Genomic DNA, 25,616 nt, shown 5'->3' with positions numbered 1-25,616 from the left:
CCGAGTGGTTCTAGGCGCTTCAGTCCGGAACCGCGCGACTGCTACGGTCGCAGGTTCGAATCCTGCCTCGGGCATGGATGTGTGCGATGTCATTAGGTTAGTTAGGTTTAAGTAGTTCTAAGTTCTAGGGGACTGATGACCTCAGATGTTAAGTCCCATAGTGCTCAGAGCCATTTGAACCATTTTTCTCTCCTCTTTGCAAACTCGTAAGAACATCCACTTTCGTCGTCAACATGTTCCAGGGGAATCACGGCACTTGTAAATTCGTTGCACGACATAATTACGTCATTACTGTACAAGACACATATTATAGTTGGACACATATCACACTTCTACACTCCTATGCATGCGAAATGGTTGAAATAGATTTTTGGTAACAACTGCAAGTCTCGCTTTGGCTCGCCAGGCGACGTTTCTCACAACTCCTGCGACACTAATTGCTATCTGCTTACATTCAGAAGCAAACCAGATCCAACGACTGGACCTGAAAATGGGCACCTTTAACAGTCTTCAACTGACCTTCCAAGTGGTTCCTTGTAAAGTTCAACGACCTCGTATGAGTCTACATCTACGTCTCTACATCTACATCATACTACGCAAGACACCTAATGGTATGTGGTGGAAGGTACTTTCCATACCACTAACTGAGCCCCACAGCCCTGTTCCACTCGCGAATAGCGCGTGAGAAGAATGATTGTCTGTGAGCCTTTGTATTGGCTCTAATTTCTCGAATTTTCTCCTCATAGTCACTGCGCGCGCGCGCGCGTGTGTATGTGTGTGTGTGTGTGTGTGTGTGTGTGTGTGTGTGAGGGGGGGAGGGGGGAGGGAGGAGGGGGGAGGGGGGATGGCTTGGTTCAAATGGCTCTGAGGACTATGGGACTCAACTTCTGAGGGCATTAGTCCCCTAGAACTTAGAACTAGTTAAACCTAACTAACTTAAGGACATCACACACATCGATGCCCGAGGTAGGATTCGAACCTGCGACCGTAGCGGTCTCGCGGTTCCAGACTGCAGCGCCTAGAACCGCACGGCCACTTAGGCCAGGGGGGGGGGGGAGGGGGGGGATGTGATATGTTGTCCAACTCTCCTCGGAAAGTGCTCTCTCGAAATTTCAGTAGTAAATCTCACCGTGATGCACAACACCTCTCTTGTAACGTCTGCAAGTGGATGTTGTTGAGCACTCCTTAACGCTCTCGCGCCAGGTAAACGACCCTGTGACGAAACGCGCCGTTCTTCGTTAGATCTTCTCTATCTCTTCTATCAGTCCTGTCTGGTAGGGATCCCAGATAGATGAACAATACTTCCTTCGTGGATAAGTTACATTTCCTTAAGATTCTTCCTATGAATCTTAGTCTGGCATCTGCTTTTCCCACTATTTATTTTATGTGACCATTCTACTCTGGACAGTTCCTGCTAGATATTTTACGGTAGACACTGTTTCCAGCGGTTTGTCATCAATAGTGTAGCTGTACGGTAGTGGATTTCTTTTCCTATGTATGCGCAATATGTTACATTTATTTTCGTTCACTGTCAACTGCCAGAGCCTACACCATTCATCAATTCTCTGGGGTCATTCTGCATACCGTTACTGTCTTCTGGCGTTGCCACTTTGTTATAGACAACCGCGAAGTTTCACTTTCAAAGTCATTAAACGCTTCTCTTATTGCTCTCCTTACGCTCATTTTCTCTTCGTTCAGCTTCTGTTTATCTACTAGGTTTTCACTTCTCTTGAATCTAAGATGTTCTCTTTGTTTACGTAACAGTTTTCTAACACGGCTATTAAACAATTCTTTCCCATCCCTTGTGACCTTACTCGGAACATACTTCTCTAGGTCATACTGCACGATTCCTTTGAAGTTTTTCCATTTGTTCTCCACATCTTCGTCCTCATCACCGAATCTTTGATGTTGACTGCTCAGATACACTGAAATTTGTATCCTGCCACTCTTGCTAAGCAAAAATATCTTCCTACCTTCCTTAACACTATTTATAAGACCCATTGTCATAGATGCTATCACAGACTTACGATCACTGATACCTTCCTTTACATTAACTGATTCGATAAGTTCAGGTCCGTTTGTTGCCAGGGGCTCTGAGACGCTACCCTCACGTGTTGGTTCTCTATCTATCTGCTGAAAGTAATTTTCAACCCAAGCCCTATCTCATTGGCCAAAATTTTCTCTGGGTTCTTCATCCTAACAGAGGACTGCGACCGACGTGTCGCACACTTATGCTAAAAACACAGTCAAATGTCTCTACAGCTAAAGGGAATGTTGCAGCGATTTCGCATTAATTCTGTACACTTGAAATGTATATACGACGTTTCGTTACAATAACTTACATCCGAACACTTTGAAAAGTTTTGAGCGACGTGATGAAAAATGGCTCTGAGCACTATGGGACTTAACTTCTGAGGTCATCAGTCCCCTAGAACTTAGAACTACTTAAACCTAACTAACTTACGGACAGCACACATATCCATGCCCGAGGCAGGATTCGAACCTGCGACCGTAGCGGTCGCTCGGTTCCAGACTGTAGCGCGTAAAAACGCTCGGCCACCCCGGCCGGTGACGTGATGAAAAACACTCTGACAATTTAAACCGGAGTATTCTGTGACCACCGGAAACCTCTCCCGAGAGCACAAACTGTGCTCAAATTTGGAAACCTATTCTCCGCCAAATGTTATGTCGGCAAAGGAAATCTCTCTTTTCTGACGTCTTGCGCAGAAATTCATTGGACGTCCGCCATTGGTCTCAATGAAACGAAAATTCGCAGTGCACTGCAATGAATGTAAAAACACTACCCGAATTAGAATCCGGATTCGACGCTTTACTTCTATCAAAAGTGATTAGTCTATTCCCGACTACGCTATTGTATAACACGTGACGGCCGGCAAGGCTGCTGGGGGTCTGGAAGACGTCCATGGCAGTCATTAATCAAATAAAAAGAGCTTAAAAGAACCAGTCTGAAACGAAGAAGTTTAGGACAACTTGCCCAATTTTTACGCGGGCCAAGATGTACTCGCGACCAAACCTCCAAATGTCAGACACCCAGATCGGTACCAATTATTGTATGTCAATAGTGTGTCAACCAAAGCACTGATTTAGTTCGTACTCTGTGCTGTCGTTCAGAAGAACTGGCGTAAACGTCGGTTGAAAGTAACACCAGAACTAATATGTATAGCTTCCGTGGGGATGTTGCTAGAGCGTTAGATTGTCGTACCAAGGGTCCAGTGTTCATATCTACATCTACATCCACATCTACATGGATACTCTGCAAATCACATTTAAGTGCCTGGCAGAGGGTTCATCGAACCACCTTCACAATTCTCTATTATTCCAATCTCGTATAGCGCGCGGGAAGAATGAACACCTATATCTTTCCGTACGAGCTCTGATTTCCCTTATTTTATCTTGGTGATCGTTCCTCCCTATGTAAGTCGATTTCAACAAAATATTTTCGTATTCGGAGGAGAAAGTTGGTGATTGGAATTTCGTGAGAAGATTCTTTCGCAACGAAAAACGCCTTTCTTTTAATGATGTACATCCCAAATCCTGTATCATTTCTGTGACACTCTCTCCCATGCTTCGTGATAATACAAAACGTGCTGCCTCCCTTTGAACTTTTTCGATGTACTCAGTCAGTCGTATCTGGTAAGGATCCCACACCGCGCAACAGTATTCTAAAAGTGGACGGACAGGCATAGTGTAGGCAGTCTCCTTAGTAGGCCTGTTACATTTTCTAAATGTCCTGCCAATAAAACGCAGTCTTTGGTTAGCCTTCCCCACAACATTTTCTGTGTGTTCCTTCCAATTTAAATTGTTCGTAATTGTAATACCTAGGCATTTAGTTGAATTTACGGCTTTTAGATTAGACTGATTTATCGTGTAACCGAAGTTTAACGCGTTCGTTTTAGCACTCATGTGGATGGCCTCACACTTTTTGTTATTTAAGGTCAACTGCCACTTTTAGCACCATTCCGATATTTCTTCTAAATCGTTTTGCAGTTTGTTTTGATCTTCTGATGACTTTATTAGTCGATAAAAGACAGCGTCATCTGCTGACAACCGAAGACGGCTGCTCAGATTGTCTCCCAAATCGTTTATATAAGTAAGGAGCAGCAAAGGTCCTATAACACTACCTTGGGGAACGCCAGAAATCACTTCTGTTTTACTCTATGACTTTCCGCCAATTAAAACGAACTGTGACCTCTCTGACAGGAAATCACGGATCGTCACATAACTGAGACGATATTCCAGAAGCACGCAATTTCACTACGAACCGCTTGTGTGGTACAGTGTCAAAAGCCTTCTGGAAATCCAGAAATACGGAATCGATCTGAAATCCCTTATCAATAGCACTCAGCATCCCAAAGACGACCTTTTTTACTGTATTATGCGTGAAAGTGTTGCATGGAACTATTAATACTTCCGCACGTGTGATGCAAATGTTTCTTTGTTCTACTGCTCCGATTGCTTAAATATATTCTGTGAAACTACAAATGCACTCGCTGCTTCATCACGAGTTTTGCCTGTTCTGTCGCACATGTCCGACAGAACACCGCACCTCTTTATACAGATGTACTCTATAGATTTCCTACATACAGCTAAAGAAGCGAAAACTGACTGCCAAAGGAACATTGCTACAAAGGTCGAAAAATCCTTTTACATATCACAAAAATGTTCTCCCATATTACGGTTTCACGGGTAAACAGTTAAAGCGAATTGTCATCAGTGGGGTCTGATCACGGAAACTTTGGCATGACACACTCATGCTCTACCAACTAACCCACGCGAGATCTACAAAGCTGACACGTCTTTCCTGTGCTCTGACTTTTAATTACAGTTTAGGCATGTTCTACTGGACGACAGCACGTAGCACGAACCAAATCGGTGTTTTGGTTGATGCTCTATCTTCATACAACGTTTGGTACCGATCTGAGTGTCTGACATCTGGAGGTCTTGGTGTCAGAAGCACCCATATGAGGTCCATATTGCTGGGACTTGGCAGTGGAATTTCTTCCGCAGCAACTGGACTGGGATATGCGAGTATAAAGGATAGTCACAATGCACATCATATACTGTTGGAGGTATCGGAAATCGTCGGCGACCGATTGGCGAAAGAAACAAGTGGAGAGCTCGCTTACACGCAATAATTTCTGCTAATGAAACCACATCTATGCCACTATAAATTATGTGTGCTTTGGAAGGTCAGATCTGAAAGCTGGAGAGATCTAGAGAGAAGACAGCTCGTCGGTCGTGGGATCCTCTCCGGCGGAGGCTGCTACGCTGTTAACTTGAACCTGGGCTTGTGCTTTTTATAGGATGCCATTTGCCCAGATTAGTCTCTGTATCTACAGAGGGCAAGATATGTAGTACTGACAATGATGGTAGGTGACACTTCTCATTAATGTGTCCTGTTTGGTTATTATTTCAATATTCACACACTTAACACTGTCTTTTACAACACTCGACATAGCTTTCTTAATTGTACGGTAACTTTTCTATCCACTTCCGATATAGAGTACGACATGTCCGCCCGAAACAGAGATACATGCCCGCCCTGAAGAACGCCCGAAACAGAGTGACTAGCGCAGCCGAAGTTCTTCGTCTCCCAGGAGCGCAAAGTGACCCGAAGGTGTCCGAAGCACTTCGGTTGCAATATCGTTACTCTTATGTTTCTCAAAACTAGTGAATTTTATAAACAAAAACGGTAGTCTCGTAGGGTAACCATGAGAGATTGTCACACTAAAATCTGGGTTAAATACAATGAAAAGTATATAATTACACTACTGGCCATTAAAATTGCTACACCACGAAGATGATGTGCTACAGACGCGAAATTTAACCGACAGGAAGAAGATGCTGTGATATGCAAATGATTAGCTTTTCAGAGCATTCACACAAGCTTGGCGCCGGTGGCGTCAACTACAACGAACTGACATGAGGAAAGTTTCCAACCGATTACTCATACACAAACAGCAGTTGACCGGCCTTGCCTGGTGAAACGTTGTTGTGATGCCTCGTGTAAGGAGGAGAAATACGTACCATCACGTTTCCGACTTTGATAGATGTCGGATTGTAGCCTATCACGATTGCGGTTTATCGTATCGTGACATTGCTGCTCGCGTTGGTCGAGATCCAAAGACTGTTAGCAGAGTATGGAATCGGTGGGTTCAGGAGGGTAATACGGAACGCTGTGCTGGATCCCAACGGCCTCGTATCACTAGCAGTCGAGATGACAGGCATCTTCCGCATGGCTGTAACGGATCGTGCAGCCACGTCTCGATCCCTGAGTCAACAGATGGGGACGTTTGCAAGACAAGAACCATCTGCACGAACAGTTCGACGACGTTTGCAGCAGCATGGACTATCAGCTCGGAGACCATGGCTGTCGTTACCCTTGACGCTGCATCACAGACAGGAGCGCCTGCGACGGTGTACTCAACGACGAACCTGGGTGCACGAATGGCAAAACGTCATTTTTTCGGATGAATCCCGGTTCTGTTCACAGCATCATGATGGTCGCATCCGTGTTTGGCGACATTGCGGTGAACGCACATTGGAAGCGTGTATTCGTCATCGCCATAGTGGCGTATCACCCGGCGTGATGGTATGGGGTACCATTGGTTACACGTCTCGGTCACCTCGTGTTCGCATTGACGGCTCTTTGAACAGTGGACGTTACATTTCAGATGTGTTACGACCCGTGGCTCTACCCTTCATTCGATCCCTGCGAAACCCTGCAGGATAATGCACGACCGCATGTTGCAGGTCCTGTACGGACCTTTCTGGATACAGAAAATGTTCGACAGCTGCCCTGGCCAGCACATTCTCCAGATCTCTCACCAATTGAAAACGTCTGGTCAATGGTGGCCGGGCAACTGGCTCGTCACAATACGCCAGTCACTACTCTTGATGAACTGTGGTATCGTGTTGAAGTTGTATGGGCAGCTGTACCTGTACACTCCATCCAAGCTCTGTTTGACTCGATGCCCAGGCGTATCAAGGCCGTTATTACGGCCGGAGGTGGTTGTTCTGGGTACTGATTTCTCAGGATCTATGTACCCAAATTGCGTGAAAATGTAATCACATGTCGGTTCTAGTATAATATATTTGTCCAATGAATACCCGTTTATCATCTGCCAGGAATATCACACCACTTAAGCCTTAAGAGAACATTATCTTACACGGTGTATTTGAGTTGACCACTACGTTGACACCAGTGTTGCGGGATGGGCACTGCTGCCCCCCGGATGTGTTTGCGTGCGAATGGGGGAGGGGGGCAGGGGGGGGGGGAGCACACCGTCAAGTATGTTGGCTCAAAGAAACGTTATTCATTATTCGAGGGTTCTCACACAGTAGGAGCAGGTCGGGCGTTGACCATGGCTAGCACCAGTGGGTGAGCCCGCTGAGGCAATGGACTGCTGAGAGGCATAACAGCTGCTAGCAGTGATGGCCGCCTTACTGAGGCAAGACGAGTGTCCGCTCCGCAGCACAGCGAGACTACGACTGAGTTGACGTACTCTGCTCATGGCGCAAGGCGACGACGCACCGAGTCGTACCCGGGATCCCCGACGACTGGATGGGGTGTCAGGCAATGGCACAGAGTAACATGCCTCGCCTCGGTAGTGCCAGTTCGAAGTTCAGGGCTAGCTGACGGCTCATGGACCCAATTTCGCCTAGCTGATGGACTTGCTCAACGAACCGAACTGCTTGGCTGTACGTCCGACTGATGCCTGGCGTGGAGATTGCGTTGGATGCATGTACGTCACCGGTGGAATGAAGTTACCGGCTGTACTGGAGGCATATACAGGGTGGTCCATTGATAGTGACCGAGCCAAATATCTCACGAAATAAGTAGCAAACGAAAAAACTACAAAGAACGAAACTCGTCTAACTTGAAGGGGGAAACCAGATGGCGCTATGGGTGGCCCGCTAGATGGCGCTGCCATAGGTTCAAAAATGGTTCAAATGGCTCTCAGCACTATGGGAAATAACTTCTAAGGTCATCAGTCCCCTAGAACTTAGAACTACTTAAACCTAACTAACATAAGGACATTACACACATCCATGCCCCAGGCATGATTCGAACCTGCGGTCACGCGGTTCCAGACTGTAGCGCCTAGAACCGCTCGGCCACCTCGGCCGGCGCTGCCATAGGTCAAACGGATATTAAATGCGTTTTTTAAGATAGGAACTCCCATTTTTATTACTTATTCGTGTAGTACGTAAATAAATATGAATGTTTTAGATGGACCACTTTTTTCGCTTTGTGATAGGTGGCGCTGTAATACTCACAAACGTGGTATCACGTAACATTCCGCCAGTGCGGACGGTATTTACCTCGTGATACATTACCCGTGTTAAAATGGACGGTTTACCAATTGCGGAAAAGGTCGATATCGTGTTGATGTATGGCTATTGTGATCAAAATGCCCAACGGGCGTGTGCTATGTATGCTGCTCGGTATGCTGGACGACATCATCCAAGGGTCCGGACCGTTCGCCGGATAGTTACGTTATTTAAGGAAACAGGAAGTGTTCAGCCACACGTGAAACATCAACCACGACCTGCAACAAATGATGATGCCCAAGTAGGTGTTTTAGCTGCTGTCGCGGCTAATGCGCACATCAGTAGCAGACAAATCGCGCGAGAATCGGGAATCTCAAAAACGTCGGTGTTGAGAATGCTACAGCAACATCGATTGCACCTGTACCTTATTTCTATGCACCAGGAATTGCATGGCGACGACTTTGAACGTCGTGTACAGTTCTGCCACTGGGCACAAGAGAAATTACGGGACGGTGAAAGATTTTGTTTACGCGTTCTATTTAGCGACGAAGCGTCATTCAGCGGTAACGTAAACTGGCATAATATGCACTTTTGGGCAACGAAAAATCCACAATGGCTCCGATAAGTGGAACATCAGCGACCTTGGCGGGTTAATGTATGGTGCGGCATTATAAGAGGAAGGATAATTGGCCCCCATTTTATCGATGGCAATCTAAATGGTGCAATGTATGCTGATTTCCTACGTAATGTTCTACCGATATTACTACAAGATGTTTCACTGCATGACAGAATGGCGATGTACTTCCAACGTGATAGATGTCCGGCACATAGCTCGCGTGCGGTTGAAGCGGTATTGAATAGCATGTGTCATGATAGGTGGATTGGTCGTCGAAGCACCATACCATGGCCCGCACGTTCACCGGATCTAACGTCCCCGGATTTCTTTCTGTGGGGAAAGTTGAAGGATATTTGCTATTTTGATCCACCGACAACGCCTGACAGCATGTGTCAGCGCATTGTTAATGTATGTGCGAACATTACGGAAGGCGAACTACTCGCTGTTGAGAGGAATGTCGTTACACGTATTGCCAAATGCATTGAGATTGACGGACATCATTTTGAGCATTTATTGCGTTAATGTGGTATTTACAGGTAATCACGCTGTAACAGCAAGCGTTCTCAGAAATGATAAATTCACAAAGGAACATTGGAACAACCGAAATAAAATGTTCAAACGTAGCTACGTTCTGTATTTTAATTTAAAAAACCTACCTGTTACCAACTGTTCGTCTAAAATTGTGAGCCATATGGTTCAAATGGCTCTGAGTACTATGGGACTTAACATCTGAGGCCATCAGTCCCCTAGAACTTAGAGCTACTTAAACCTAACTAACCTAAGGACATCACACACATCCATACCCGAGGCAGGATTCGAACGTGCGACCATAGCGGTCGCGCGGTTCCAGACTGTAGTGCCTAGAATCGCTCGGCCACATCGGCCGGCTGTGAGCCATATGTTTGAGACTATTACAGCGCCATCTATGACAAAGCGAAAGGAGTGGTCCAACTAAAACGTTCATATTTCTTTACGTACTACACGAATATGTAATAAAAAATGGGGTTTCTTGTTTAAAAAACCGCATTTCATATTCGTCTGACCTATGGCAGCGCCATCTAGCGGGGCAACCATAGCGCCATCTGGTTTCCCCCTTCAAGTTAGACAAGTTTCGTTCCTTGTAGTTTTTTTGTTTGACGCTTATTTCGTGAGATATTTGGCCCGGTCACGATCAATGGACCACCCTATATACTTGCCCTGGCCTGGTGTGTTTCCGTCACGTAGTTGGCTGTGAAACGTTGCTTTAGATCTCAGCTACCATATGAGCGGTCGAACGGTGAGCTACGGGCGATAACGCGGCAGAATGGTAGATCGGTGAGTGGTGCCGGCTACGATAAAAGAGCGGTAGAGTGGTATTTTCCATCAGTTCCTGACACGGCGTCATCACGTGAACTAGCTAAGGGCCTCATTTTGAGTGAAACCAGCTGTTTCTAGAAACGTGAGTTATTGAAGGACAAGAGGAATAGTGGAATTCGGTCCAAAAAATTGAATTTTGGAAGGAATTTTGCTCTAAGAGCTGAGGGGAGTTAGTATGGTGTTGCACCCACTAGCGACTGCTCATAATGTCATTCAATTCGAATGTAATTTGTTAAAATTTGTTGAAATTTGTTGAAATTTATTATCTACCTGCAGCAGTAGCAGCTTAGTGTGGTGTTACGACCACAAGAGGCTGAGATACCAGCGCTTGTTGAGCTGTCGGTATGGAAGGAGCATATGTTCAACTAGCGAGATGTTGGTGCCAGACAGGGGAGTTTTCATAGCTGTATTACATGCACTCATTTATCCGAGGACTGCATCCACAGCTCACTGCATGAAGAATGGAAGCCAGCATTAATGCTAGAACATATGAAGAGGAAGAATACGGTCCTGCAATTAAATGCTTGCATCGAGATGCATTAAAGATGCATTACACAACGTATGTAAACATATGTCTCAGCTCACACCCCACAAAAGACAATTGCCTCCGATCCAGCAGACCAAAGAACTGAGATGGTTCGCGAGTTCACCGTGACAGGTCACGTGATCGTGCAGTTCAGTCAATAGGAGCACAGCATCATGATGACGATACGTGTTTTCGCAGCTACACGTGTGCCCCAACCTACCCTATTGGCGGGAATTTCGAATTTTCTTTGTCCTAGGCTGTGTTAATATGTTTGGGTGACAGACATACTGAGAGATACAGATTTCCTTCGGACTAGCTGTATGTAGTTTCGAGATGTGTCGTAAAATCTTCGTCCTTTCTCCATGGCATGTATGATGTGTAGTTTGCCTAACTTACCCAAAAAGAAACGCCACCGTAACTGCTCGTACTATCTCTCCTACTAACTCGTGTTGCAGGGGAAAGCTTCGTTTGGCACTAGTCATATACACTGTACACGGCTGGCTGAGGTATGACACCATGTTCCCGTTTCCGCCGAGAGGTCAAAACGCGCTCCTGCCGCATTAACTCAGCTCGTCGTGTTTCCCTACAGGATGCAGAAGGTCTTAGATATAGCGCTCTCCGATTTCCGTGCAGGTCAGACTACATATCATACATGGCATGGAGGAAGTATGAAGATTTTGCGACACCTCTCCAAGTCTGGGAGATGACCTGTACCACCAGGTCACCTGTGTGGGACGATCACATGGACTAAGCTGCAGGGAAGACGGGGCATAGACTTAGGAGCAGTTACAAGATGTAGAGGTACTGTCTAAAAAACAACGCTGGAGTTTCTGTCGTATGGGATCCTTAGCAGATAGGTTGGAAAAATGTGACTCATTTCTAGATATTAGAGTGCCACGAATATGGTTCACCAGTGGCTGTAATCATGCGAAGCTGTCTCTACAGGATCCAACGCAAGTAAGTGATTGAATGGATAGACTTGATTCCAAATCGCTGACACCATTTCTACCAGAAAGCGTAACACTATCAGCAACTCGTGTGTGTACCTGTAGACCGAAGACCGCTTTTTATACGTGGTGATGGTAACGTAGTCGCGACGATTGTGTTATTAATAGGGTGGACCTTAAGCGAAGTGTATGTTGTGGGATGTACAGGGTGGCGCACGAAATGTGTTACCAATTGTTTCTTTCACAATTTACGACGCACATTAGATATCCCGCTTGTATCTCTACAGCAGTACCAGCAGAGCTTGGAAAAACAAATGAGTTACGAAATGACGTGTAATTCACGATACTGCCGCTAGGAGACTAGTAAGCAGCAATGGCTGACAATGGAAGACTAATGACACAGCAACGATCGGCAATTGTGTTACTTTTTCATGAAACGAAAAGCCTTGTTGTGACTCAGAGGCGTTTTCGACAACAGTTTAACACACGATGGGTCCCTTGCAAGAAGACCATCCACAGGTTGCACGATAAATCTGTACAGGAAAGAACAGTACTGGAAGCGAAGCGACCTCGGCCTAAGCCTGTTTGTTCGCCGGAGAATATTGAAGCGGTACGAGTTGCTGTACAGAGAAGTCCCGGGAAATCGTGTAGAAAGGCAGCAGTGCAACTAGGAATATCCAGACGCTCCGTTCAACGCATTCTTAAAATTGAACTCCATATGTACCCATACAAGATGACCTGTGCACAGAAGCTCACTGAAGAACACAAGTAGCAGAGACTACTGTTTGCTCAGTGGGCGGAGGATAGGGAAGAAACTCTCAACAACGTTTGGTTTTCAGACGAGGCGCATTTTCATTTAGACGGTGTGGTTAACAAACAAAATGTACGCTTTTGGGCCACTGAAAACCCACAAGTGCTTCATGAACGACAACATTATGCTCCGAGGATTACAGCGTGGGCAGCAATTTCCAGTCACGGACTTATTGAACCCTTTTTCTTCGAAGAAACTGTGAACAGCGAGCGTTATTTGAGCATGCTTCGCAATAGCCTCATTCCACAGCTTCTTGCTATTGCCTTGCCCTTCAACACGCAGTGGTTCATGCAAGATGGAGCAAGGCCACATACTGCAAACACTGTGTTAGAGTTTTTACACGAGCATTTCGACATGCAGATCATTTCACTCAGGTTTCCAGGTCGCTTCAGTGACGGACAAAATTGGCCCCCCAGTAGCCCAGACCTCATTCCATGTGACTTTTTTTTCTTTGGGGGTACCTAAAGGAAAAAATTTCCCGAAACGTCCACGTGATTTAATGGAGCTCAGAAGACTTATTCTTCAAGCTTGCAGTGAAATTACGGAAGACATGTGCCGTAGGGTAATCACTATCTTCAGTGTTCGTTTGAAGGAAGTTAGGCAGGTCAGTGTGGCCAAGCGGTTCTAGGCGCTTCAGTCCGGAGCAGCGCGACCACTACGGTCGCAGGTTCGAATTATGCCTCGGGCATGGATGTGTGTGATGTCCTTAGGTTAGTTAGGTTTAAGTAATTCTAATTTCTAGGGGACTGATGACCACAGATGTTAAGTCCCATTGTGCTCAGAGCCATTTGAACCATTTTTTTTAAGGAAGTTAGGAAACGAAATGGTGGACATATTGAGCATGTGCTGAGTTAGAACAAATGTCCATGGACGGCTCTTCATTGTAGTATATTTTCCTTTCAGATTGTATCGACAATAAAGTTTATATTCAAAAACAAAATTCACATTTCGTGGGCCACTATGTAGAATCCCTCTTTTTTCAGCTTCAGATGTCATTTCTCAAGAGTGTTCCTCGAAAAGAACAAAGTGTTCCCTCCACGGATTCCCATTTGAACTACCAGGTGAGTGTAATCCGACTACAGAGAAAACAAAAACAAAAATTACTCGTCATGCAAAGTGACCCTCATGATCAATTTAATTTCGAAATAGCGAGGACATTCTGCGGTGATCGCTAGTTTTCGCATCAAAAGAGTCGAAGTGTTTTTTTTCCTGGTTTTATGCAGGGTGGGTGTGTCTTCGCTGATCATTTGTGATCGGTGGCGGTTCATTTCGCTGGACGTCACAAAATAATGAGAAGCGAGTGCAGTCTAACATAAAAAACAATATCGATTTTGCATATAAAACTAAATGAAAATGGACTTTGTCTATTTTCATGGAAAGAGGACATTTGCATCACTATACTTTAGACGATCAAGATGCATTTCGGAAAGTCGCCCTTTAATTTCATATTGTTTAGTTAACTATACCTGCTTTTGTGTTGGCGAAGGACCATCACCTCAAGGCAGCACAACGGCCAGCATGTGTCACGAGGCTGCTGGTGGAAACTCCGGTTTCAGAACTGTGTATATACAGGGCAGTTATAATTAAACTTTCACTACTTGGGAGAGTCCCCACGAAAAACAAGAAATCGAAGGACAATGGAACTTTGTTGAAACATTTGTAAGGTCACGCGCAAGAGAAACAACAAAATAAAACACTGAAGGAAACAAATGGTTCTAATGGCCCCGAGCACTATGGGACTTAACATCTGTGGTCGTCAGTCCCCTAGAACTTAACTACTTAAACCTAACTAACCTAAGGACATCACACAAATCCATGCCCGAGGCAGGATTCGAACCTGCGACCGTAGCGGTCACGCGGTTCCAGACTGAAGCGCCTAGAACCGCACGGCCACACCGGCCGGCTAAATAAATTGTTCCAAAAATAAATAAAGTACACTCCTTCCTCTCTCCAGCAGCTGATAACAGGATGATTCATTTTCCCACCTATTCCCAGGTTGGGTGGGCACATCAGCACAGTCATAGGACAAAGAAATTCCTGCCAAAATTCGAAATTCTCTCCAAAATACGAAATTCCTGCCAATAAGATAGGCTGGGGCACATGCGCAGCTGGGAAAACATGCAACATCTTCATGATACTGTGCTCCTATTCACCGAACTGCATGATCAAGTGACCTATTGGTATAAACTCGCGAACTAGCTCAGTTCTTTAGTCTGCTGCATCGGAGGAAGTTGTCTCTTGTGGGGTGGGAGCTGAGACAGATGTTTCCATGTGTTGTGTAATGCATCTTTAATGCATCTCGATGCAAAGCATTTATTTGCAGGACCGTATTCTTCCTCTTCATATGTTCTAGCATTAATGCTGGCTTCCATTCTTCATGCAGTGAGCTGTGGATGCACTCCTCAGCTAAATGAGCACATGTAAAACAGCTGTTGAATCTCCCCCTGAGTATACCATCTTGACTGAAGAGAAGAGTCAAGATGGTATACTCAATGATGAAACAAAGCAGTAGGATTTACCAGAAATATTGACCCTTAGACAATGTGTCTAATAGTGTATTTTAAATACGAGGGTATGCCATCTTAGGCACTGTCTAACACTTAAAACACTTGATAATGGCACTTTGAAGCCGAAATCATGATCGTATAAGTGTTAATGTAACACTGCAAATAAACAGTCTAATTGCGGTACTGACTTTAAAGAAATGTTCTAACGGAGTTTACACTATCTGATCAAAAGTATCTGAATAGCACAATGTAATGTGGATCTGACCTCTAGACGGCACGCGAGGCGGGCCCATCAGTATAAAGGGCAGCGGGGAGTATTGTGTTGTCAGTAAAGAAGTAGTGACAGCTGAATTGTGCGATCAGGACAGCTCAGTGACTTCTAACGTGGACAATTCGTTGCACGTTACCTCAATAACAACATTTCAACCCTTCTTAAGCTACCCAAGTCGTCTCTTGATGATGTCATTGTGAAGTGGGAACGCGAAGGAACGACCGTAACTAAACGAAGGCCAGGCAAACCTTCTGTACTGACGGACATGGACTGTCGATTATTGTGGTGGTAGTAAAAAATTGCACGAAATCTGCGGAAGCAATCACTGGTGTGCCACCAGCAGTCCAGCTAGCACAGTGACTGTGCACAGGAAGTTAATAACAATGTGGTACAGTGGTCGAGCAGCCCGCCCCCGGTAGCTGAGAGGTCAGCGCGACTCAATGTCAATCCTAAGGGCCCGGTTTCGATTCCCGGCTGGCTCAGAGATTTTCTCCGCTCAGAGACTGGGTGTTGTGTTGTCCTACTGATCATTACTTCATCCCCATCGACGCGCAAGTCGCCGAAGTGGCGTCAAATCGAAAGACTTGCACCCGGCGAATGGTCTACCCGACGGGAGGTCGTAGTCACTCGACATTTAGTGGTCGAGCAGCTCGTCATAAGCCACACATTTCTGTATCTAATTCTAAGCGACACTTGAAGAGGCATGACTCGAAACGAGTGATTTGGAATAATGAATCACGCTATACTCTCTTGCAATCCGATACTACGCAATGGGGAGGTGTTTGGTGGGTTGGGTGCGGTCTCCTTATTGTGCTTATGGAAACGTCGAATGCTGGAGGATATGAAAACATTTTGCAGCACCGTGTACAGAGTACAGTAGAGGAGATCCCGGGTTCGAGTCCCGGTCGGAGCACACATTTTCATCTGTCCCCGTTGACGTATGTCAACGCCTGTAAGCAGCTAAGGGTTTTCATTTCATTGTAATTTCATTCTAATGAGCTGCTTGGTCACTGATAGTATCTGTTCTTTCGGACATGTCCGAAAGAACAGATACCGTCTTAGTATATGTAAAGTTAACAAGTTTTATGACACTTGTGTAGAATATCTCAGCAAGTGGAGCGCCTCATATTTACCCTCATCGCCGGTGTTTGATTGGATGTTACTGAAGAGAGTGCCAAAATGGGAAAGTGTTGAAGAGAGAGTTTATTATTTGAAGAGTAAAGAGATTGAAATCGATGATTCCATTCTCTTTGATCAGTTCGGCATACTGACAAATTTTGTTGAAGAAAGTCGTCACAAGTGGAATGAAGAAAAAAAAAACAGCATTGGAATGTCATGAGAAGTGGGTGAGTTTTTTAAAAAGCTGTGACTGTCTTCAGCATTACTCTGAGTTGGTAATAATTGCAAGGTATTTATTTGCAATCCCAGCCCATAATGCCAATGTGGAAAAAATATTTTCGTTATGAATATCCAGTGGAATGATGAAAGAAACAGAATGGAGGTGGACTCTCTTGAAGCAATCGTGCAGATCCTGTACAACTACAAAATGGATTGTACCGAGTTTTATCACTGTGTCTCAAAGAACAAAGACATGTTCAAGAAGGCTGGAGGCAGTGAAAAATACCCTTTTCTCCAAGGATAGTCAATTCCATCTACAAGTGCTCAGTAATATTAAAGCTCATGTTAATATTAATTGATTAAAAGTTGAATGGCTGTAAAATTATGTAAAATCGTAATACATTTCTTTATTACTGTATACGTTTATTAAATGTCATTAATTATACAGATAATCTAGATTATATCAATCTTTTGTATCCTCTTATTAGTTATAATAATCGGGTTAACAAAATGTATCAACAAAACATTAATATTTAAAATTAAGAAACCTGGGTACATGTGAAATGAGGTGTCCATTGGCACCCGGGTGAATGTGTCCCGGTTTTCACCGAAAATAATTTGGTCACCCTACACTACATCCTCTCTTGAGGAAGAATGAGCTAGCATTCCTGCACAGACATCCAGACACCTCACTGAAAGTATCCCCAGTAGAGTTGAAGCTTTCGTAGAGGCTAAGGGAGGACACACCCCATATTATCCACTAGCAAGTTTCCAGATGCTTTTGATCGGACGGTGGATGTATACGTAGAAATGGATAAACCACGAGGTCGAGGTGGTTTACGGGACGAAGGAATAATACGCACTGTCAGTGGCCCGGTAAGGAAGAGAAGCGATGTTATTTGTGAGGCGAGAGCGTGGACCCGTGTCAGCAGGGCAGCAGAGGCGCTGGCCGTCGTTATGCAAGGCGCGGCGCGGCGGGGCGCGGCGAGGCGCGGCCGGCAGGCAGGCAGGAGCGGGCAGTGGCTCCCTGGCAGCGGCAGCATGTACGACAAGATGGGCGCGCGCAGGAACGGCCGCCGCCTCGCCGACCACTCCGACTCGGGCAGCGAGTCGCAGCCGCTGCTCTCGTCCGACGCCAGCCACGCCAGCCGCCGCAGTTTCGGGCGAGTATTCTCAAAATGCCGCGGCTTGCAAAATGGTGTCTCGCTCATCTCCAGGCGTACACGTATTCTCTCGTTAACGAAGTGCCTATTCGTACGCGCAACACCCTTTTTTCTCGGTGGGATCCACGGCCGTTGAAACGTTTTAAAAGACAGGCTGGCCCCCCTTGTCTATTGAAATAATTTGTTTATATAACCCACAATTTCAGTTTCCGCCGTCGTCCGTTTCGAAGTGGAACATTGCTCAAATTTTTAAACATTTAAAAACTCAGAGAATGTATAAATGTCATCGTCCTATGGTCCATCTCCAGAGGTTGTAAATATATAGTTTGTGAAATCCTTTGTGGAAAAAAAAAAAACAAAAAAAAAAAAACGTTGCACACTTAGTGGGCCATACGAGTTTGACTTGTATCCACTGTACAATATCTTTAAGTTTTGAAATGTAGTGCCGGCCGGTGTGGCTGAGCGGTTCTAGGCGCTTCAGTCTGGAACCGCGCGACCGCTATGGTCGCAGGTTCGAATCCTGCCTCGGGTTTGGATGTGTGTGATGTCCTTAGGTTAATTAGGTTTAAGTAGTTCTAAGTTCTAGAGGACTGATGACCTCGATGTTAAGTCCGATACTGCTCAGAGCCATTTGAAATGTAAAGCACGAAACTTTTAGTCAGTGTTCCATTTGAAAATGGCCAAGGGCCGAAACTGCTGTCGTGGAGTTCATAAATAAACAATTTTCAGAGGAGAAAACGAGAATGAGGTCTTTAAACTAACAAGGGAACCTCCCCATCGCACCCCCCCCCTCAGATTTAGTTATAAGTTGGCACAGTGGATAAGCCCTGAAAAACTGAACACAGGGCAATGGAGAAAACAGGAAGAAGTTGTGTGGAACTATGAAAAAATAAGCAAAATATACAAACTGAGTAGTCCATGCGTAAGATAGGCAACTTCAAGGATTGTCCGAACGCAGGAGCGCCGTGGTCCCGTGGTTAGCGTGAGCAGCTGCGAAATGAAAGGTCCTTGGTTCAAGTCTTCCCTCAGGTGCAAAGTTTAATTTTTTATTTTCAGACAATTATTATCTGTCCGTCCGTCCGTCCGATGCGAGGTAACTGCGCCGTAGTTTGGGGACGCTACAGCTAAACAAACATCGAAACAGTCGACTACAGCGCACGGAAGAGAGAGTGTTCCTGCTAACGAGGCTCCCCGGCTGGCAGTTGACTTTTTGCTACTTTGGATGAGAGTGCATTAAATACGTGAGATGTATTCCGTGGGCAATATAAATCCAGCAGATATAGCTCGCGACTTCAATAACAAGGTCAATGAATATTTTCCGAACTGCAAGTTTGCGGTGCGGTCGCAAAACACAGACACTAAACTTATTACAGTGAACAGAGACGTCAATGAACGAACGGACTGATAATAATTGTCTGAAAATAAAACATTAAACTTTTCACTCGAGGGAAGACTTTAACCAAGCACATCTCGTTCCGCAGCTGCTCACGCTAACCACGGGACCACGGCGCTCGTGAGCTTACATTGTCCTTCACGTTGCATATCTTGCGCATGGACTACTAAGTTTGTATATTTTGCTTATTTTTTTCATAGTTCCACACAACTTCTTCCTGTTTTCTCGATTGATCTGTGTTCAGTTTTTCAAGGCTTATCCACTGTGCCAACTTATAACTAAATCTGACGGGGCGGGGGGGGGGGGGGGGTGCGATGGGGAGGTTCCCTTGTAAATTAAATAGTTCATTGTTGTTAATCTAGACGCGTTATAGCAATTCTTCCAATCCATATGTGGCATACAGCAAACCAGTGCTTAACAGTATTGGTTAAAAACAGTCTTGGTTGCAATTTTATTTTTTTATTTTTCAACGACGCGTTTCGCCTTATTTAGGCATCTTCAGGTTATCTACGTAGAAAACAGAACAAATACATCTATTTAAGAATCGCGATCGCGTTGTCTAGACTTGGATAACCTATAAGCATGTATAAAAAGATCAATTATTGAAAGAGCAAATACCTTAATTTGGTATTTCTTAGAAGAATCCTTTAGTCAGTGTAGCCGAAGGGCTTCGTCGAATATATCAGGCCAACATCGCCTTCGTTAAACTCAGTAAAAACTAGAAATATAAAATAGTAAAATCATTACGTTTTCTAGATGGACGCAAGAGGCACCACAGCACATGGTGGTTATAATTAATTTTCGTTACTTCGGCCTATTTACTGTGTGCGTACCCAAATTTCTAGGAATGACGTTCAGACGAGATGATGGTTACTTGCGAGTCTACTGATTCTCGTCAACACAGACTCCTGTCAGACTGTCATCCAGCGCACTCGTCAATTGCTTCATTGTGATCTGGGTTGATCTCGAGTCATTATACTTTTAGTAGAGCCCGGCGTGCCAAACTTAATCGATAGTGCATTTGGTATCCAGGACTGAGCTGAGGCGGTCTCGGGGACATTTAGGGCCCTCATTGCGAAGAATCGGAACTATGATAACGTGTTCTCTACTCAAGCTTTTTTGCTTCTGCCGAAACAACGTTTTACCCCGCGAATTTTTGTGCGACGACATCAATCTTTGAACATCAGTCCAATGACATAAAGTTAAAAAAAAAAAAAGTTCAAATGGCTCTGAGCGCTATGGGACTCAACTGCTGAGGTCATTAGTCCCCTAGAACTTAAAACTAGTTAAACCTAACTAACCTAAGGACATCACACACATCCATGCCCGAGGCAGGATTCGAACCTGCGACCGCAGCGGTCTCGCGGTTCCAGACTGCAGCGCCTAGAACCGCACGGCCACTTCGGCCGGCATATAAAGTTCCTTACATACAGGAAAGTTAATTTTAAAACGAACTGAAACTCTTTCTTCTTGACCACATCACTATTATATACACTCACACGTAAATGGCCAAAACTTATCAATACAATTTTCCTTTTGCGAGTTTTTGACAGTTCTTTAGGCCGTTGCTCGCAAATCCGTATCCAAGCCTCTCGATCCTTTCGTTAATGATCTTTCAAATTTCTTCGTTACATATCCTTCATCACCTGATTTTTTCATTCTGCAAAGGGTCTTCCCGTTTTCCTCTTGTATGGAGGTTGCCAACATGTTTATCTCCGAATCACATACCCACACAGTTTTAAACGTCGTCTTTCCACTTCTTCGGTGATGTACGTGGAAGTTTTCATCGGTTTCCAGTTTTTTGTATTTGGCATCTTCTCTCACATTGAAATTCTTCTAATAATATCCATTTGCGCTGCTTCAAATTTTCGTCTACTTCTTTTGTCACTTCCCAGGTTTCCGCTCTATACAACAAATACTTTGTATTAACCTTTTTTCTTGCGTTTTTATTAATTTTATATGACCAGTGGAGAGAATTCAGCTTATTGATTGCTTTTTTAGCGTGTATTGTCCTCTTCCTTATTTCTAGTTTATTCGAACCCTGATCTGAGATTATAGTTCGCAGATATTTATAATTTTGACGTGCTTCAATAGTTTTCCATCTATGCTGACGTCATGTTGTTTACTTCCGAGAGAGAGATATTGTTTAAAAATTAATGTTAGTCCGACCTCATCGTATGTTTCTAAGATTTTCTTCATCATATACATATTTCATAATCATTTTCAGCCAATACTACTTGACCATCGGCGAATAGTAAACTCGACAGGTAATCCCCATCTACGTCTAGGCCGATTCCGCCACGCATTTTGATCTATTCTTTAAGAACTTCGTTCAGACAGTACTGAAACAGAGGAGGTACAATACAGCACCCTAGTCTAACGCCTTTGGTTGGTCTTATTACTCGGGAGGTACCGTTTCCTATTTTAAGTCTTGTCTCTAACCTCTTGTAAATTTCTTTAACTGCAGCAAAATGTTAAATAGCTCCTTAACGAAACGTCCCTCATCGCTACAGTATGTTCTACAAATGATTTCTGGCACGCGTCAGTACTTAATTAGCTAATTCTCGTGCACATATGGACAGGCATGGTGCTTTCCCGGTACATATATTAAGTCACGTAGCCCTTACTATGCAGCAACTCACTGTTCAGCAAACATCAGTGATATGGTTGGACTTCTGTATTTGCCTATAAACGATCAAATCTCCACGCAGAGGATGTAATGTGCTTCTCACTTTTACGTGTTTTCTACTGGCCATCCTCACTCATACAGTTATGTCGTTGGGTTGGCTAATCAGTTTCTTCCTCATTTGTATTTCCGTAACAAGTGGTATAAAGGGAGAAGGAAGACTAGACCCGCCGTCAACGAGGTCTTAGATACAGATCACGAGCTCGATTAAGGGAGGGCTGGGGAACCATCCTGACATTTGGCTAAAGTGCTTTACGGACATCACAGAAAACCTAAATCTGAATGGCCAGACGAGGATCTAAAGCAGCGTTCTCCCGCATGCAAGGACACGCGCTTCTACAGCTCGTAACATGTTTATTTGATGTGAGTTCCAGTTAGGTCTTGTCGGAGAGTCTTCGCGGAATGGCACTCCACTTTCAGTTTTTATGGTGCACTACTGGACTTGTCTTTACTACGAAATACACTTGAGCAACCTCTCTCTACTTTAAGCTAGTATGCGCAAGTAATTATTAATCAGTTAACCTTTCTCTTACAGTGTCTTCGATACTATTCGTAATTTGCGAACTGCTTGAAGTTAACCGTTCCTTCACGTTTTCTTGCTAAGATTCGCCTACATATTTCGTTTCTGGAACACTTGTAGATAAAAGTAACCTACCGTTGATGACTTATTAGGGATTTACCTATCCTGTCCGTGGGACACGTTATTTTCGTTCTAAGCGCTGTTTGCTCTTTTATATTCTTTTGTTGCGTATTTTTGAACGAAAATTGTGAGAACGCCGGAGATCTTCACGCGCGCCAGGCCAAGCATCTGAAATTCAAGTGGCTGTCTAAACCAAGGTCAAGCTAACGCTACCGGTCAAGAGCCGGAGGAAAGCGCGTTTGATTCTACTGACTCATTCCTTTACTCTACAGTGCTTTGTGCATACAAAATCAATCAGCAGACTGTTACTAAAATTACAACTTGTTCATTTTACACACTGGTCTTCTCTCACTACCAACGGTACACTTCTATTTTTTTCAAATTCATTCAAACATAGCAGAAGAAAAGCAAAAATAAATAAATAAATAAATAAAAATAAAAAATATAAATCTCCATTTATAATATGTAGTTACGTAGTAACCACTTTCAAATTTAGCGATGGCAGATTGCTGTAACGACTTCAGTTGGTGCAAATGTTTGTAGCATTGCTATGATTATATGTATCATGTATGCGTTAAGGGCAACAAAATCTATGGTAATAACACCCAGTCATCACCCAAGAATACTCTCATTCAGGCCGGCCCGTGTGGCCGAGCGGTTCTAGGCGCTTCAGTCTGGAACCGCGCTACCGCTATGGTCGCAGGTTCGAATCCTGCCTCAGGCATGGATGTGTGTGATATCCTTAGGTTAGTTAGGTTTAAGTAGTTCTAAGTTCTAGGGGACTGATGACCACAGATGTTAAGTCCCATAGTGCTCAGAGCCATTTGAACTCACATTCACGAGGATTGTCGCGAAGAACCATGCAATTAATGCGAGAGATTATAAGTCAGTTATCATCTAGGCCTTTCTTTTTGCCTGCAAGCCATATAGCCACCGAACAACTTGAGTCTAGAATCACATTCCAACGCGTGCTTCAAAAACTGATTTCCAGTGGGCGTGTGGCCGCTTCCAAACTAAAAAGACTGTTGGTTTGTTGCAAATAGTACGTTGACCGTGCAAGCTGAAGGGAGAATAGTTTTAACTGTTCGTTCTATTACATCTTTTCGTTGTGCATACAAACAAGTTCAGATTTAACAGTGATGGGAAAAGATATCGGTTATGGCCTTTTTAAAGGAACCGTTGTGGCATTAGCCGTAAGTGACTTAGGGAAACCAAGGAAAAGAGTAGCTGTAGGTCACTGGGAGGGTATTTGAATGGCAGTCGTCCCGAGCGTGAGTTCAATATTTTTGACTGCATCACTTCGCTTGATCTGTTGACGCACAAGGAAGAATATTTTTGACTCCCACCATAGCCTCATAAGGGTCGCTGAAAATTTACACACTGCTCGTTAGAAATATTACCATGTAAAATTCTCAGTAAATATTTGGCCCACATCTTTTGAAGACCACCACATTATATTAAACACGTTACCAGTGCTCTTGAATTGTTCATCGTATTTAAGCGTACTGCAAAATGCCGTGCCTAAACTTCTGGAGGAGCTCGAACTGCAGTTACACACCAGCTTGTAGTCCTTAACAACGACTGAGACGGGTACTCGTCTACTGGAGTAAGTTGGCGGTAGTTATTTTGGCCAATGATTGTTAGCTGAACGTTAATCTGTTCTGAAACCTACCGTAATACAACGCTGTTTTGTCAGATGAAGGCATGTTTCAAGACCGTGACTTATGTGATATAGATTGTTAATGGCGTACAGCAGCAACCAGCTACAAACCGGTTTTAGATTACGTTATTGAAATATTACCAAGTTGTACCTTGCAACATTTTTTCACATTTGAAAAAAGCCTTAATTTTTGGGAACAATTTTTGTAACTTCAGAATACAGTAAGTGAATACTCTGATTTAAAAATGGAATAACAAAATATTTGAAATTTCTATTACAGGGCTTCCTAGAGACGAAAGTCTAAGAAGTATTCCCAGGCACAACACTCTTCCCTGCTTTTTCAACCAAATAATCTAAAACCAATTTGTGGCTTGTTGCTGCTGTACAGCATTAACTAATGTAGTATTTTATTTAACTCACGAAATTTGAGCAAAATTTGTTATTGCAAGAACGGAAAAGAAATGACTCTTACCAATAGTGCTGCAAATATTTCGCACTTCTAACCTTTGGTTCCCAGGCGAGAAATGCTATTTTTTTTCCAATGCCTCCTCTGCATTTCATCAATTTTTGAAAATATCATTCTGTTGTACCGAGTAATTACAGGGTGCTCTTTGAGCCTGTTATCATTAAGATCAAAGCAGAACAGTTACTTTCGTAATCTGCCATAATGGTGAGCCTGTCTGTGAGATATATGACATCACACGGACGAAGGCTACACAGAGTGAAGATCAATGAAATTCCCGAATCCACGTCTCTTGGCTGTCAGCGATTCGCTTTTGCGAGCACAGTCAACCGTGGAAACCGTTAATAGTATACTAGTGTACAAAATTTTTAAATTTGTGTAGGCTCCTTTGCGCTTTTCTTCCAATAACAACGATAGCTTTCGTCATAGTAATGCATTCAAGGGGTATGAGTCCAGAAAGTTTCCTCCGCCGTCCTTCCACAGTGTAACCTATCCTCGCACAAAAACACTGACTACATTTACATCTAAATATCCAACCACACTCTGCAACTCATAGTGTAGTGCATAACAGAAGTACTTCCCATTGTACTACATACTAGGGCTTCTTCTCGTCCCAGTCACGTATGGAGCACGTGAAGGACGACTGTTTAAATACCTCTTTACGCGCCGTAATTAATCCAGTCTTGTCCTCACTACTGCAACGGGAGCGATACGTAGGAATTTGTTGCATATTCGGTGATTCATCATTTAAAGGTGGTTTCTGAGACTTTCTAAGTCAACTTCCATGGAGTAATTTGCTTCACTGTTCAAGTTCTGCTATATCAGTTTTTGTAGCATCACCGTGACACTCTCCTGTGAATCAAACAAAACTGTGACCATTAGTACTGCCCTTTTATGTATACATTCAATCATTCAATGCCTCTTGCTAGCACTATTTGGTATCG

At 44.1% G+C, this 25,616-nt stretch overlaps 1 protein-coding gene across 2 annotated transcripts in view; it reads left to right on the top strand.

The window, feature by feature from the left end:
* The first annotated feature begins 17,698 nt into the window (after positions 1 to 17,698).
* The window catches only part of LOC126248964 (sodium-coupled neutral amino acid transporter 9-like), a 356,283-nt gene continuing 348,365 nt past the window's right edge, over positions 17,699 to 25,616 (top strand). For both annotated transcript variants that reach the window (XM_049950515.1, XM_049950514.1), the window contains exon 1: positions 17,699 to 17,830. In XM_049950515.1, coding sequence (XP_049806472.1) covers positions 17,709 to 17,830 — 122 coding nt within the window. In that variant the 5' untranslated portion in view covers positions 17,699 to 17,708. The remainder of the gene's footprint in view (positions 17,831 to 25,616) is intronic.

The sequence above is a fragment of the Schistocerca nitens genome, chromosome 3, assembly GCF_023898315.1.
Source record: "Schistocerca nitens isolate TAMUIC-IGC-003100 chromosome 3, iqSchNite1.1, whole genome shotgun sequence".
Classification (NCBI taxonomy): domain Eukaryota; kingdom Metazoa; phylum Arthropoda; class Insecta; order Orthoptera; family Acrididae; genus Schistocerca; species Schistocerca nitens.
This window is presented reverse-complemented; position numbering and strand designations above follow the sequence as displayed.